The sequence below is a fragment of the Myodes glareolus genome, chromosome 3 (genome assembly GCF_982192425.1).
Source record: "Myodes glareolus chromosome 3, mMyoGla1.1, whole genome shotgun sequence".
NCBI classification, from domain to species: Eukaryota; Metazoa; Chordata; class Mammalia; order Rodentia; family Cricetidae; genus Myodes; species Myodes glareolus.
The window spans coordinates 77,983,159-78,000,276 of record NC_142028.1 but is presented as its reverse complement, the minus strand read 5'-3'; the positions used below and the strand labels follow the sequence as shown (position 1 = coordinate 78,000,276).

The window sequence follows — 17,118 nt, the reverse complement described above, 5'->3', positions numbered from 1 at the left end:
GCTCGAGGCCAGCGATGTCTAGGACAGCCAGGGCTATATAGTGAGACCGTCTCGAAAACAAACGTTTTTAATTATTGGAAGTAATGTTTTAGTCATACTCTCGTGAAATTCTGTATACACAGACCTTTACAGAAACTTTATAGTCGTGCTTGGTGGTGTGCGAGTCTGTAATCACACAACTCTGGAGACTGAGTCAAGAGAAAAAAAACGAGTTTGAAGCCAGCCTGGGGTATACAGCCTTGGCTTTGTCTCAAAATTAAACTTTAAAACGAAGAAATTTTAACAGAGCTGCCCTCCAGGTTAAAAAACGCTTTTGTCCTGGCTCGCAGAAATAACTATTTGCACCTGCGGGATCCTCCTCTCTCTGCTTGAGAAAGAGTAACGCACGTCAACAGCCCGCCACCGCCTGGATTTGCCGCGCCTGCGCGGTGTAAACGACTCGCCTCTTTGACCACATGTGACCCTCAGGGCGCAGGCGTGACTCCGCCCCTCCCGCCCCTTTCTGCCAAGGCCCTCCCCCCAGAGTCTAGCTCCGCCTCTTCCGCGTTCCCGGCAGAGACCTGCAGGTGGGGGTGCGCGCGGCCGCTCCCGTGGTGGTCAGCTAAGGTAAAAGAGAGACAGCCAAGAGTCCCTCCGGGCGGGTCGGGACAGGGGTCTGGAGTACGGCGGTGCGCCCGGGAGCGGCAGTCAGGGCCTTCTGAGCAGTTCGAGGTCACGACCCGATTTCTCTGAGGAGGGACAGCCGAAGGGGACACCCTTTTAGGACTGTACTCAGAGCTGCTTCCCTGCCGAGACTGCAGTGTGTAAAATCCCGCTGGCGCCCTCTGTGCCTGGGGTTGGGCTTGGATTGTGACAGGTTCGGGACCCCGTGGGTACCGACGGTCGGAGCTCAACCTGTATGGGGTTTGAGCCTCAGACCAAAGATCTGTTGAAGGCTGTGGAAGGGCTCAAGGCTCATACAATCCACTGGCATGAGTACGTTATAAAATGTGTGTACTTTGTTGTGGTAAATTAACTATTTCCAGTTGTTTTTGCAATACAGTGTTTAAAGGCTCCTGCCACATTTGTCCAGCGTAGAGATGTAGGACCGTGGGTAGGATGCTGGCTCTCTTCTGTAGCTGTAGTACTGTGGAATGAGCGTGGGAGTGCTTTCCCATCTCCTAGCTGCATATCCTAGGACAACTCATTTTCTCTCTCAGAACCTTTTCTCTATTAAAATGGATATAATAATGTCATTGTGAGGATTAAGTATGATTATGTGCTGTGGGTACTAATACATAACTGTTGTGATTTCTAGGAAAGAGAGTATTTTGGTCTGGCATATTTCAGGGAGGCCCTGGGGGAAAGGCTGATGTAATCTGAGCCTTGGAGCTTCCGTGGGATTTACATGCTGGAATTGACCTTGCAGTGTGAGGAGGGAGCTAAAACTTGTTGACCACAGGCCTTGTGCCAAGCACCAGCTGGGTAGTTGACATACAGTGTCTCCCTGGATTCCCAGCCATCAAACCAAAAAGCTTCAACCCACTGTCCTTAGCTTCAAGCCTTCTAAAGGGCCCGGGCTTGGAGTGATATGAAGAATAGACACAGGGTCTGGAATCTGGATAGATATGAGCAAGATGGGACCTTTGGAGCCCCTTCCCCAATCTGCTCCCACCTCAGAGTGTCTCTTTTTATAATCGACGGTTAGTAGCTGGGCTTTGGCTTGTGTCGGAGTGTCATTGCTCTCCTGCTTCAGCAGATTTGGCAGTCAGAGGGCCTGGCAACAGCCAACCAAATCATGGGAGAGAAGTTCTGAGAACAAGCTGGCAAATTGCAGCGCCTGCCTAGCTAGGAAGAGCAGGGTTTCCTATTATGTGACCCATAGTAATCAATATGGCGCCTTTTGTAGCTTCTTCATGGTTGCTCACACCACATCTTACTACATTCTCGGTGAAGCTTCTCATCCCTCTGTTGGAGTAGACAGACACTCCCATTCCAGCCTCCTGTAGCAGAGACTGAACCCTCCAATCGAATACTTAGCAAAGAACTCTTGAGATACATTACTCATATGTACCCTGACTACGGTTGGTGGCAAGGAGCCAGGACTGTGACATACCTCCTCTTCATGGCACGGGACTGGCACATAGTAGGTCTCTGTAGTGCTCGTGGTTAAATGAGTCAGTGACTTTTTAAAAAATTTCCTCGCTTTTGTCCTTGTTTTACAAGCTGTCAGGTTTAGAAGGAGACCTTGTGTTTTCCTTAATGGCTAAGGAGGGCCCTGGTTTAGATGGATGATGCCCTACTTATGGGCATCAGCGGCACAAAGGGGCAGGAATTCTTCATGAGCCAAGATTCTTCATTGCTGTTATTGATTTTAGGCCCTGGTCTTGCTATTGTTGAGTTTAGTTATGAAAGAAGTTGTGCTGTGTCCAGGGACCTGTATAGTCTGTGATATAGTTCATGTAGGGAAAGCTCACAGGTGGCGGAGTAATCAATTGTTCTGCCCTTGGCCTTGGTAAACAGTAGTCCCTTCTGTGTGGGACCAGCAGCTACAAATTCACATTTTTCCTTGCCAACAGCCCCAGCAAACGGAACAGAAAGTTCTCAGTTTCTCGTGTGTGTGTGTGTGTGTGTGTGTGTGTGTGTGAGAGAGAGAGAGAGAGAGACAGAGAGACAGAGAGACAGAGAGAGTGTTCTTGAAGGCAGAAGGAACATAGCAATGAACCATCTGACTCTACTACCTTAATCTTATGGATTGGGAAAAACTGGACCAAGATTACGCTAGGACTCAGTCAAGGATAGAGGGTTCTGGAAGTGAAATGTCCAGACACTTGTTTGTTTTTTTTTAATTCAACTCTAGTAGGTTGATTAATTAATTAATTCAGTACAACATCTCGCCATGTATCTCTAACTGGCCTGGAACTCAGTATGTACACAAGCTGGCATGACACTCAGAGAGATCCACCTACCTCTGCCTCCCACATGCTGAAATTAAAACCACTATCACCACCTCTGACCTTATTTGTATTTTTTAATTATGTACATCTGCACAAGTGTAGGTGCCCAGGAAGACCGGAAGAGAGTAGTGGATTCCTGGAGCTGACATTACCGGTTATTTTGAGTCACTCAATGTGCATGCTGGGAACTGAGCTCAGGTCCCATTGCAAGAGCAGTACTTGTCCTTAACTGCAGAGCCATCTTTCTGGTACTCTAATAAATAAAAGAAAAAAAACTTAAATTAATTCATTTTAATTCTTTGAGATGGACTGTCTGTGATGCGTAGGCTGGCCTCTGATTACTAAGCTCAAGTGGTTACCCTGCCTATGAGACCTCCCAAGTAGCTCTCCATGGTTGATAAAGATAACACTTATCAAGTACTTACTATGGACTGGACTGTAGTTTTAAGTATCTTAAACTATTTTATAGACTCAGAAACCAAGGCAGATAGGAATCATTCCCACTGTTTTCTAATCCTATAGTTCTGGGGTTTAGTATGGCTATAGTGGCAGTCACCTACCCATGGAGTGAGCAGTTCTCTGGAGAGCTTGCTCCTGGAGCCCCCTTCCTCTGAGAGTGAAAGCCACCCTCCCAGAAGTGTCTCCCTGAACACTGAAGAGATGTCCCAAGAGGAATCCATGATGTGCCAGAAGGATGGACAAAGGAATGAAGCAAGTCCACATGAGTATTAGCGGATCTTAGTTTGAGAACATGAATATACTTTAAAAATTGCCTGTTTGGCTGATACTGTAGCTCAATAGTAGATCCATGGCCTAGCGTTCACCAGGCTCCAACTTTGATCCCCAGGAACACAAAAATTGTCTGTTTATTGTCCTGGATCTTTCAATAAGATTCCCAGTGTGACACGGAAAGATTCAGTTAAGCCTCACATACAAAGCTTTTGGTGTGAATGAGCCTCTAGTCTTGAGAAATACATGCCCCAAGGATAACAACAATTTTTTTTTGCTCTCCTATTAGTAATTGTCTCCTCGAAACCTTCTCCCTTGTGTATTGTTAGGAAAATGGATCAGTACATAAATAACGGAAATCAGACTGACTTGGGTAAATGAAGTAAGGGATGTAAACCAAGAGGGAGTTTGGGAGGAGAAATCAATCCCTACATGACCAGATTTCTGATGGTGAGAAGTTAAGCTGGAACACGGAAGAAATTCACTCCAGGAGAAAGGGCTGCTGGAGTTGTGTCTGGAGGCAGAAATGCATGGAAGGGGACACACACATGAGGCACAGGCACACTGAGGAAGAGAAGGGGTTCCGCTCATGTGGAGAGAGAAGAAGCTAACATTCATCTATTACTAGTCTGCTTGTGGCTTGCAATGAGCCACAGAGTTTACACACTGTAATTTGCTTAATCCTCACAACCTCTGTAATAGAGGGCCATTTATCCCCAATGGAAAGACGAGGAAAGCAGACCTCAGAAAGATTAAAGTAGCTTCACTAAGGGTGGACAGAGCTAGTCACTGGCTGCATGGTTCAGAACGACCTGGGAGGGTTGTGCTGTAGGAATCTGGATGCCATGATGAGGCCTCTGTTGAGTGTGGCTGTGGGACAGAGGCTAACTGGAACAAAGAAACTTCCAGAATAGGGACGTGAATGAGGAGGCTTCAGCTGTAAACTACCTGAGAGGCCTGGTCTAAGTCTGCTTGTGCCGGCTGTCTGAGCCTATGGCTGCTGTCACAGTGCTCTCAGTCAGTGCATCTCTGCCCTTAGGTCCTATGATCTGAGAATGAGTTTACAGAGGCACCCTTGGATTTCAGGTACAAATCCTGAGGTAAAATTGACATTATCATAATGCTTCATTTTCTCATCGTGAAATTCAATAGGAATCTGGAAAGAGCTGGAGCCAGGAGTCTGGCCTTTGATCCAGGTAGTACTTGTCTGGTACTTGTCCCTCATTGTGTTTTTCAGCCTCCGTCCCTGAGACTGTCTAAAGATAAAGCAGAGGGGATGAACCTGGACTCAGAAAGAAGGGTTTAAACTCCAGCCTCTCCTCTCTGTGGGAAACAGTAGGTCAGGTACAGGCTTTAAATCAGCCTGCCTGGGTCATCCTGCCTCAGTCACTGGATAGCTATGTGACTTGGACGAGTTATTTAACTCTGCCTAGTTTCAGATTTCTTCTTCTGGAAGATGGGGTACAGATATTCCCTACCTCATGGGACTGCTTTAAGAACTAAAATGGCATTAAGCTGCTCAGTGACCAGCAGGTAGTAGTATCAGTAACTAATAATAATAATAGTAACTAATAGTTAATAATAGTAGTATCTGTAACTATATTAGTAATTGCCTTAATACCCAGTTTTGTATTAATTTCATAGGAATTGTGTTTGTTAGGGCCATTCTCCTCACTATCTTACTCTGACGTTGCTGTTTTCTCTTTTCATTGCCCCATCAAGAAGCTTAGAAAGGCAGGTGATTCTATCTCAGGGTTCCAAAGCATGACATCACTTAAAGTGCTTGATGGGAAACAGTCAGTTAAAAAGCCAGTGTCTTGATAGACTATCTCACCTGACTCATGTTTTCCACACCTCTTTCCATAGTAAACAGGACCAGAGCAGGTGTTCATTTCCTTTTGCACAGCCTTCAGCAAAGCACCATGCAAGGCCCCTTCACTTCACTTGCCAAAAAGAACAGCAGTATGGTGTCTCCGGATAGTGGTGTCTAAAACTTAGCTCCTCCCAGCTTAAACCCCTCGAGCCTTAACTTAAGCAAGTTCTTATTGTTCTGTTTTCCATGAATATGGAAAAGTTCCTTCTGATTATAAAGGCGGGGATGAGATCAAGATTTTCTTATGAGAACCTTTTCTGTACTTAAAGCCAGAATCCAGTTAGGCCTCATCTTCGCTTCGCCGGGCTACACCGCCTGGCTGCTTTCACCTCATCCGCAAAACCTATTTTCCATCGCTTGGATCACATTGGTTATGCTTCTTTTCTTTCTCTGAGGTTTTTCCTCTTCCTGGTGGTGATCCAAACTGTGCTCAGTCTGCTAATAAGTCCAACTAGGACAGTTTAAAGGGTGAATGCTGCAGAAGTCTCAGCCTTGTGCCAGGTAGAAGGACCCAGAGCTGACTCAGGTTAGTCCACTCTCTCCCTGGCTCAGCCTACGGGGAGACTGTGATAAGACATGCACACTCATGGGAAGTTGGAAATGATTTAGGGCAATGACTTGGCCCTGTGGCTGGACTGCAGGTAAAGACTTCTAGAAAAGAGCAGAAACATAGTGTAAGAAACTGATCTGGGCAGTGCCAGGGAGGCCGCATCGCCCCAGCAGAGGCCATGGCACCTAGTAGACATCCAGCAAAGACATGGCAAGCTCAGGTCTGGCTTTGGGAGGTAAGAATGTAAATGCTCAAACCTTAGCCTTTTCTGTATCCTCCAGATGCTGTCTTGAAAGTCAAGTGATGGATCCTTTGATGAAGAAGGAAAATGACCCAAAGGAATAGGAGGGGTGACTGAACAACCAGCCCCCCTGGGCCCTTAGGTTCCCCTGTGTGTATCTAAAAGTTCCTCCCTGCTTTTGACCTTTGCTGACACCATCTTCTCTCTTGCTGTCCAGATGTAGTTTCCAGAGTAATTAGTTGCTTCCAGAGCTATGACTGACATAGGGAGCCTTTCTCACAAAGTGTAATAGTGGAAGTGGAAGTTATGGAATGCCTCGTAAATGCCAGACATTGGTGTCACAAGTTTGATATATACACTCTGCTTAATTCTCACAGTGTGTGCTATTGTCCCAGTTTTGTAGCTGATGGCAGTGAAAAAGGGTTAAGGAGTATGTCCAATGTTGCCTTGCTAGTAGATGTCAGGACCAGAAGCTGAATCTAGAATCTAGTGTTTGAAAGCCCGTATGCTTTCTACTTCCTCAGCCCTAGAGTGACTCCTAATGGCTGGGTAAGACAAAGTCTGTAACAGAATTCTGAATCTTGGATTTTGTTTCTTTGTGTTTTTTGGTTGTTTATTCTTGTTTTTGTTTTTGTTTTTTACAGTAGACTAGTTGTTGGCAAACCTGGTGTGCCACCTGTTTTTGTAAAGACTGCAAGCTGAGAGTGCTTTCTTGCGGTTTTAAGTGTTTGGCAATGGAGAATCAAGAGGGGGTAAACATTTTGTGAGACATGAAATGTATGTGAAATTCAAGCTGTGGTTTCCACAATTAAAGTTTGGTTGATATATATCATAATCATTCATTTACATACAATCTGTGGCTGCACTCTTCTTTACAAAGGCTGAGCTGAACAGCTGAAGCAACAACCATGTGACTCATGAAGTGTGAACTATTTACTATCTGGCCCCTTACAGAAAAATACTTGCTAGCTTCTGGTAGCACTAAAGGCGGCAAGTTAAAGCTCATAGCTATTCAAGGCTGACCTTGAAAGGGCAGTGGTGGGAACAGGAAAGCATATCAGCCAAGCTTCCTTGGGTTCTAGAAATAGATTCATTGAGCCTGGGAGATCCCTTTGGGAACAAAAGCACAATAGATAGGACTGTCCAATGTGCTGAAGTCTCTAATAAGCAATGAACAGGATACTTTGTGGATGAAGTTATTCATTCAGATTCACTGGAGCCCTTTTGTGCCAGATGCTGTATTAAATGCTAGAAGTATCTAACTGGAAATATCTACAGCTTGCCTTTGAGGAGCTTGTAGCTTGGTGGGAGAATCATGGTGCGTATTTTGTGTTGTAATGGAATGCTGTGAGCTAGTTAGATGCTAGAGAGAATAGAAAAGGAAGTCCAGGCTGCTTCCAAAGTTGATAGGATCCTCTCGGTAATTTGCTATGGACCTTGAAGAGCTATAGACAGGCTGAAGAGAAGACCTGGACCATGAGCCTGTGGAGCTTAGATAGGTGGGGAGAAGTGAGTTAGTGGTTCTGTGACTAGATGACTGGCAGGATGATGTAATCGGATAGAGCAGAAGAGAAATCAGAAGGAAGGAAGCCATGGGAGGGGCTCGGACACGTCCAACTTGGAAAATGTGATTTGAGGCAACGTTGAAATGCATCCAGTTTCCAGTTAGAAACCTTAGAAGTTTTGGCACAGAAGCCCAGAATTGAGACTTAAGCACATTTTCAGTGCTTTTCCCCAGGGAAAAGGGGAAGTGCACGTGTGTTTCACTGAGAAAAAAGTTGAGCAACTTTGACACATGACAACTAAAGCCAGGGGGTTAAAAATAGCACTGGGCCTACAGAAAATGCAGTCTTCACATTGGGAATCAGCAGTGATTGTGTTGGGCACAAAACGATCTCCGTTTTCGCCACCTACTGCTCTCAGGGTCTGCTTTATCTGGTACTGTTAGAGACTTGGGCCTGACTTTTAGGAGCCAGAACGAACGTGTGAGCCTCTCATAGCAAACAACTGCGTAGTGCCAACTCGACCCCTCTGTGTGCGAGTAGGAGCCAAGAGAGGGGTCCAGCTCTATCGTCCTGGTGAGTTACGGCTTTTAATGCCTGGAACCCACATGGGAGCAAATCTGGAATTTCTTTATTCAGACTCCCGACAAACCTTCTAGTGCTTAGCGTAAGTATTTTCAGTTAGCCATGGATTTTAAAGCCCGGGGACATCTGTGACTCCTGTGTACACCTCTGCTTCCTAGTGGAGCCCGCAGAGCAGGAACACTTGGGTTGATCAGCGTCTCCTCTGGTCCTCTTGGCGAAGCCATCAGTTTCACACCCTCTCTCCTTTTGCTTCTTGAAGATTTCCATGCTGGATGCGATGAAGCAGAGGCAGGTGGCCAACTGAAGGACATTGCCTGGGCAGAGGCCAGTGGACAGCTCCCTGTGTCTGGAAGACAGCAACCTTGGGATTCCTCCGGGACTTCACGAGCCTCACTGCTGATCGAAGAACTTTGTGGTAAGACTGGGTGAGCTGCGCACTTCCTCCCTTTTCTCTAAAGCCACATCTTTAATTGTTTATTTTGTGTTCATTGGGGATGGGCTGTCCTGTTGTGTGTGGAGGTCACAGGACAACTTTCAAGTGTCAGTTCTTTCCTGCCGTGTGAGTCCCAGGGATCAGACTCAAGTCCTCAGGCTTGGAGATGGGTCCCTTTGTTCACTGAGCCATCCTGCCAGCCCCCACTCACCTTTTCACATTACTTTGAATTGAGCTTCTCGCTTCTGTCCAGAGAAAAGAGTGAGTTCTAGATCATCTAAGCAGTTGATGGTTTTCAATATTTGCTTGGGCAACTTGGCTTAGCCGTCTCAGGTCCCAGTAAGTTCCTGTGGCGGTTACCTAGTAAACAGGACCACATTTCTTCTGGAGCAAAATGGCAGAGGGACAGGAGGAAAACAGAGCAGTAAATAAAACATATTTATTTCCTTTTAGCTATAAAAGTAAATCTACTGCATCATAACAAGATGAACCAAGTACAGCAGACATATAAAAAGTGAAATTCTTTTGCCCATGGAGTCTTGTTCCTCCTGAAGAACTGTTGAAAATTCTGTTTGTTTTATATCTCACACATGGCACAGATACTGAGGCTGTGACATGTTCCGTGTTTTGCTCAAGTCAGAGGCCTCATCATGCGTGGCAAGTTATCAGTCAAACCTCAGTGACTGATTTGGGACACATGAGGGTTGAGTAAGATTGTTTTAGCCTGGCCTGTGCTTTTTCTTAGTACTCAAGTGCTGTGTGTCACCTGTCTTCACCTGAAGCTTCCTGGTGGCTCTGCCATCTTACCCTGCTCCCCACTCCCATAACTGCCCCCCAAGTTCTCCGCTTCTCTGATGACATTGCTGTTCTTATGGTTGTTTTTCATTGAAAAGCATATATTCGTACACCTACAGTGAGGCCCCACTCTGTGACTGGTTCCATGCTAAGCCATGGGGTTAGGGAAGAATCAAACATTCTCCTCCATTTCAAGGATGGTCATAACTGTCAAGGACAGTGACTCTTGCGCTGTCTCCAGTCGTTGGACAGGACCATTTCTGCCTCTGTGGCTGCCTCCCTTGCTCTATAACAAGCTCTCCCTCCTCCCTTCCTGCCTGCGGTTCTTGCCTCTAGTGTAGGCTTCCCCGCCTCTCTCTGGCCTGGTGCAGCAGTGTCCGTCTCTCCTGTCTCTAGGCAGTTGCTGTTTACTGTCTGTCACAGCCAGCTTGAAGGCCACAGTGCTCCTGACTCTCTCCTCATTGCCCAGAACAGAGGCTCACAAGTGTGCCACATAGAAACCCTTTCAGGGGACCTGCAGGATCCACAGTTATCACAGTAGTAGTGACTGGGTATTATGTGTTGTTGGACAGTGGCAGAGAGGAAGTCGCTGATGGCCGCAGTAGAGCAGTGGCACGGAGCTGTGCTCGTAGCCACGTCGTTTCTCCTGCCGTCTACTTATCAGCCATTTTCACTGACTTTACTGAATCTCACCTGAGGACCACCTCTAATATTCCGTATGATGTATGGAAGATGCACTTACAAAGCACTTCTTTTGTGCAGCAAAGCACACTGATGACATACTAAGGAGTGGCACTTGTGAGCACTGTTTGAATTGTAAGCTGAGCCAAAAGCAACTGTCGTCATTTTTCTGTGGAAGAATGGTTGATAGTTATTAAGGGTAGAAAAAAAGCCAGGGATCAATGTTAACTGTGAACTGTGTTAATGAGCTTAGATGGTTAGCTTAGCTTGCTTTTCTCAGCCTTTACATTGTGCTTCCTACCCAAGCCCTGCCCTTTGCTCCTGCTTTGTTTCATCTGTAAACACACACTTCCTATTTCTGCTTCCATATCCTTCTGATGTCATTCCTTCCACCAGGAATTGCTATGTGGCTATGAAGGCTCCCTGTGATCCCAGGGTCCAAGCAGAGGGAGAAGATGCGTCTGGGTGTTTGCCTCTGGGCATCTGAGTATCACAGTCTGCAAAGTATCTCCCTGATGCCATTTTCACTGCAACTGTATTGAACCACATGGCCCGACCTTTCTACATATGGAGATTGACTTAATTAGGATTTCTATTGCTGTGAAGAGACACTATGACCATGGGAACTCTTTTTTTTAATGTTTATTTATTTATTACATATGCAGTGTTCTGCCTTCATGCCAGAAGAGGACTCCAGATCTCATTATGGATGGTTGTGAGCCACCATGTGGTTGCTGGGAATTGAACTCTGGAAGAGCAGCCAGTGCTCTTAACCTCTGAGCCATCCCTCCAACCCCCAACACTTATCAAGGAAAGCATTTAATTGGGGTAGATTACAGTTTCAGAGGTTCGGTCCATTATCATCATGGCAGGACATGACAGTGTTCAGGCAGACATGGTGCTGGAGGAGCTGAGAGATTTTCTGCATCTTGATCCGAAGGCAGCAGAAGTGAATGCTACACTGGGCCTAGCTTAAACATAGGAGACCTCAGAGCCCACTCCCACACACGACACACTTCCTCCATCAAGGCCACACCTCCTAATAGTGCCACTTCATTTGGGGGCCACTTCTTTCAAGCCACCACAGAGGTCCTGAAATAAAAACCCTCCAGTTCTGTGGACTCTCACAGACTGTCCTCTGATGGAGCTTCTTTCATACATGACTCCTGACATTTATTGTCTGTTAAATTTGACCAGCTTCTGCTCAAACGTGCCTTTTCCTTTTCCCTTATACATAGTGATTGTTCAGATGGAAACTTCACTCCAGCCCCCAAAGAATCTGGAATGTTTGGGTGGAAGCTATACCCCAAGCCCCCTTCCCTGGCGTTGCCTCAGTCCAGACTCTACCCCTGATAAAGCCTCATCAGGGGCTCCACTCCCATTAAAAGCCCCCATCTCATGTGTTCCAATTGTAGTCTCCTCAACTTCTCCTGGGTCTGCTCAGAATAAGCCTGGATTTATTAATTAGGTTTGATTGACTTATTATATCCGTGGTGGCAAATTCCCAATAACCAGGGATTCAACTTAATAGTGATGTCGTCAGAAACCACATCCAACTCCCAAGTCAGACTGGAGAAGATTGTCACCTTGCTTCATTCTGAACTGCCTTAAATAAAGTGCCTAGACAGACATTGGTTTGCAGCTCATCTTCTGTAAGATGACAAAACACAAATACGAAGATGCTCCAGGGCAAGAAGAGACTTCTGGAAGGTTAAAGTTAACTAATACAGTAGTGAGGTTGTGAATATTAGGCCTTTGTACTTAGGTAAGCTAGATGAGAGCTGCCCAACCCTTTTGACATCAGAGCACATGCAAGAAACGTGTGTAAACTGAGCTGAGGGACTGGACACCTGCTGAGAGGTCAGAGTCTCATAGCACTTGTCTTAGAGTTTCTGTTGCTGTGATGAAATACCATGAGCAGAAGCAGTTTGTGGAGGAAAGACTTTATTTCAGCTCACACTTCCAGGTCACAGTCTATCATTGAAGGAAGTCAGGGCAGGATCTGATGCAGAGGCCATGGGGGGTGCTGCTTACTTGCTTGCTCCCCGTGGCTTGCTCAGTCAGCTTTTTTATAGAACCCGGGACCACCAGCCCAGGGGTAGCTCCACCTACAATGGATTGTACCCTTCCCCCATTAAACACGAATTAAGAAAATGCCCTACAGCCAGACCTTATGGAGGCATTTTCTCAGTTGAGATTGCCTCCTTTTGGATGACTATACTTTGTATCAAGTTGGCATAAAATTAGCCAGCACAGTACATCAGTAAAGAAGCACGTACCAAGATCTATAAACAATAATATTGGTGCCTGGTTGTCACCAGCTGCCTCCTCTGCCTTCCAGCATTAATGTTTGAAAACAACGTCATCTCAGGTTAGAACTCTTGAGCCAGAGTCCAGGCTTAAGTTCTAGCACAGCCGCTTACTCACGAGATGATCATGAATACCACTTTTACCCATTTGTACCAGTTTCTTCATTTGTAAAATGTGGGTAGTAATTGCTTGCTTCTGAGTTGTGAAGCTTGCATCAGTGGGTCTGTAGAGTGTGTAACTGTAAAGAGCTTCAGACATTGCCTGCCACATGAGGACCACATGAGAGTGTACACTGTAAATATTATGGTAGTGTGCACCATAGCTTTTGTTGCTACAGGGGCACAGATGACCCCAGTCTTCCGCGTTCCCTCTTCCCTGGTCTCACATGGCTTACTCAACCCCTTCCTAAAGTATGTGTCAAACTTCCTTCAGTTCCTCCATTTCCTTTTTTGTCTATGGTTTTGTTATGGTTGCTAATGAGGATGGGACCCGGGATCCTGAGCGTGGTGACAAGCACTCTTACTAAGCTACTCCCAGCCCCTTGGTTTCCTCCCATTGTCCATTCTCCTCAGCTGACCCTGAGGACACAGCTGGATTTGTCTCTGATATGCCCTTCAACCTGCTCTCCACTATTCTTCCTTTCCTAGAAAGCCTTCAAACGAAGGAAGTACTCAGGCAGACTGGGATCCTTAAAGAGCTCCAGAGTTGGAGCGGGAAGGGAGTAAGAATTGTTTTCAGAGCCTAGTGAACCAGATGACCCTCTGGTGCCAAACATGAGGTATGACAGCTGGCGATCTATGTATAGACTCTATCAAAGAATGGAGTGCTGTCTGGTAACCCGAGGGACAGTGGGGCTGACTCATCAGGCTCTGTGAAGAAGTGACAGTTGCTTTGGAAAGTAGACCTTAAGGTTATCTGCTGGGGAGAACAGTGGCTAGTACCTGTTGTTGCTATAGGTTGTGTCCCACCCCCAGGACTCCTTGGCCTCTTTCAATTGTTCCGTGAGTAAAGGTGCCAGACTGAGTCTTAGATCTGTATCCTCAAAACCTATACTGCTATACTTCTAGTGAAATTTATTCATGTGGGTATATATATATGTGTGTAAGTAAGTGCAGATATATATTTGTGCACAGAGGTGTGGAGGCAGGAGGTTGACACTGAATGTCTTCTTCAGTTACTCTCCACCCTTGTGCAACCCTGCCTTGACTCTTGATTTGTAGACCAGACTGACCTTGAACTCACTGAAATCACTGAAATCTGCTTCCCTCTGTCTCCTGAGTGCTGGGGTTAAAGGCCTTTGCCTCCACACCTAGCTAAACATTGGATTTTAATACAGAGAAATCTAGACACAATTTGAAAAACTGTAGTCAGCTTCTAAGTTACAAAGTGTTTTCAGTAAAAGTTTTTTTTTCTTCTTCCCCAGTGTTGAAGATAAAAATTAAGGCCTTGAACATCTAAGTAAAAGCTCTGCTACTGAGTTCCTTGCAGCCCCAATTCTGAGCTCCATGCACCACCCCCAGCCCACTTATTTTGTTTAAAGTACAATTTGATTCAGATAATAATGGGATAAAATGATAAATTTCAATCATGTATCATTTGGAAAATCCTGAAAAGAATGAAGAAGAAAATAAAAACCACCCCATCACATAGAGCATGTCTATAAATTAAAAGTGGTGTGGACTTTTTTGAAAGAGCATATAAACCCCGGGCAGTGGTAGTGCACGCCTTTAATCCCAGCATTTGGGAGGCAGAGGCAGATGGATCTCTGTGAGTTCGAGGCCAGCCTGGTCTATAAGAGCTAATTTGAGGACAGGCTCGAAAGCTACAGGGAAACCCTGTTTGGGGGAAAGCATATAAACTATTCAGCATGACTAGACAGTTTCACACTTTAAGTTGTCATATTAACAGGTTCCTGCATTTCTGCCTAGACTTCCCATTCTGTCTGTGTTAGTATGTGTGCATGCATAGCTATACACATACAATACATTTTTAAAGCACATTTGTATTAACTGTGTCATTGAGATCTTATAATCTGGCAGGCAGCCAGAGGAGGTGTGTTTAGACCTGTTCTCAGGATGAAGGAACTAAGGCCTTTAAGAGTCAGAGTTGCTTGACTTGATGTTGTCTGGTAGCACCAGCACCAGAATGCTGCTTTTGTTCTCCTGACCCAGGCCCATGTGTCTTCCCCGTCTGCAGTATGCTTCCTTTCATTCCACGTGTGCCTCCACCAGAATACACAGATGGGGTCCCCAAGTATTGCTGATGTGAGCGTGAGAGCAGGAACCCAGGGAATGATCAAGGCCGGAGAAAATCAGTGTCCTAGTGGATACTGTCTCTTGGAGACAGAGGCAGACATACCAGCCACTAGTTTTACACAGTGCTACCCCATTTGTCTCATGCCTGACTTCCAGAGTGATTGATTGCACACACCATAACTCATCTGGAGTTACTGGGGAGCTGCATGGGGTAAGGACTTTTGAGCCGGCTTTGATGGCCAGGAAGAATTCCTACAACCAGGGGAATCAGGGAAGTCAAGGTACAGCGTGATTGTGGGGCTTCCCTGAGGATGCATTTGTCCAGTGGCTGGGACATACTCCATGCTAAAACTAGAGTGTGCCCGCCTCATTCCCAGCAATCTCTCCCGCCTCGTACCTCTTGCTATGAAAGCAGGGTAAGTTATACACGCTTCTTTTCATTTCACTGTTTTCCTACATGTTTCCTTCCTAGTTTCAAAAAACAACTCTCCCTCAACAAGTTCTGTTTGCAAGAAAAACCTTAACCATTTGTCCCTCCTGGAGTACCGTCTTCCACTGAGATCCATGCAGAATAGACCAGGTATTCTGTCTATGTGTGTGAAGCCATAAAATCTAACATTGAATGTGTGGCTCTGCCCAGGGGTATGCTACTTCCACTGGGGGCTCCACAGTCCTGCTGTGGTAAAGAGCACGTATAAATTGCTGCTAACAGGGTTTTCTATCTAGAGCTGTAAGTATGCCTGAGAGTCCCCTGTGAGTCACAATGCTGCCAGCTCTCCTGCTGTTCTCCACACTGCCTGCCTGTTGGCTGTTTGGTTTGTCCACAGGCCACTAATCGGAATGTGGCCAGGGGAGGGTGAAGGGGCTGAAACCACAATCTGTTCCCTCCACTCTGGGTTTGCAGCACTGGTGAGTAAATAGTTGGGATGAGCATTGACCCTAGATCGCATACCAGAGGGACGGTAGTCCAGTCGTGTCCCGTCCTGTCCCATCCTGCCCCGCTCCTCCAGACCTTCAAAGATGAATGACCTTGTGCTTTGTTTCTGAAGGATTTCTCACAATGTCCTGTAAATGCATCTGGATGGCATTTTTCCTTGTAATTTACCTTATGCGTGTGGCTACTTCAATAGCAGTATTTAATCCTTTGAGAGCCATAGGGCATTGTTGTCCCCAGGTAGAACCTGTGTTTGAAGCTGTCGGCAGGAGTAGTATTTTTAGATACTCTGTGGATTCATTTTATCTCTGTGTGTGTGTTTTCTCCATATTCTGGAGTGTAATTGAAAACCTGCTGTTATCAGTTCCCTAAAATGGAAGGAGGGATGCCTCTAAGTCGAGCCGTCAGACGCTCTGCTGCTTAGCTGTGCTTTCTGGGTTGTGGCACTGAAAGTGGCGCTCTGCATGCTTCCTGCTAACGGCTGTCAAGTGCCTGCCTCTGTGAGCAGCCAGCATTTGGGTAGGGGCACTGAGCAGTCTTCCATCGGATCCTTGGAGGAGGGAGTGGGCCTTGCCCTCAGTGAGCAAAGAGCCAGATTCCATTTTGAATTTCTCAAGAAAAGCCAACCCTCAGAGCCTATGTTTATTGAAGTCTGGTGTGAAAGTCTCTCACGCCCTCTGCCCATCAGCTCTCAGTGCCTCTATTTTAGAAGGATGCAGAGGTTTAATCACCCTGGTGGGGATTTAGACCCAGAGACTTCAGAGAAATCTTATTATTTCTAACTGCAGGCAAAGAGTATTAAGGCTCCACTCTGGATCAGGGCCACGACATGTTCTATAAGTAATTTATCTTTAGCAGGGGAAGGCCCCTACTAGAGTGGCCTAGAAACAAAACTGCAATTGGCTCTCACTGTTCCTCTTTTTCTCTTTCCCCTCTCAGTCTCCTACTGCTTCATTCTGTCCTGACCCTTCCTGCCCAATATGTCCCATGTCTGTGTCTGCCAGCATGGGAGCCAGGTGCCTGCCGGGGCGAGATAATGATGTTTTTACAATAAGTGACCTCATCCAGCAGCCTGTCTTAGACTTGTCAGCTGCTGGCCTCTCTGCACTCTTTCAAGGAAGGACCAGGGAAAGAGAGGATGATGTGGCATTCAATCTGTGCTCCTGGGGTGAAGGAATTGGGGGCTAGGCTCAGCCCAGCCCCCACCCCTCTTGTCTTTGAGGATAAAGTGGACTCTGTAGAAGGCCTTTCACAGCCCCCAGTGCATATCCATGGAAACAGCGCTCAGCTTCTG

At 46.2% G+C, this 17,118-nt stretch overlaps 1 protein-coding gene across 8 annotated transcripts in view; it reads left to right on the top strand.

Moving 5' to 3' along the window:
* Positions 1-518: 518 nt before the first annotated feature.
* The window catches only part of Mknk1 (MAPK interacting serine/threonine kinase 1), a 42,069-nt gene continuing 25,469 nt past the window's right edge, over positions 519-17,118 (top strand). For 4 of the 8 annotated variants that reach the window (XM_048443912.3, XM_048443913.3, XM_048443908.3 and 1 more), the window contains exons 1-3: positions 519-606; positions 8,676-8,831; positions 15,363-15,470. In XM_048443912.3, coding sequence (XP_048299869.1) covers positions 15,455-15,470 — 16 coding nt within the window. In that variant the 5' untranslated portion in view covers positions 519-606; positions 8,676-8,831; positions 15,363-15,454. Of the gene's footprint in view, positions 607-8,193; positions 8,408-8,675; positions 8,842-15,362; positions 15,471-17,118 lie in introns of those variants that run through there. The other 4 variants (XM_085686452.2, XM_048443909.3, XM_048443910.3 and 1 more) reach the window with 4 other exon arrangements.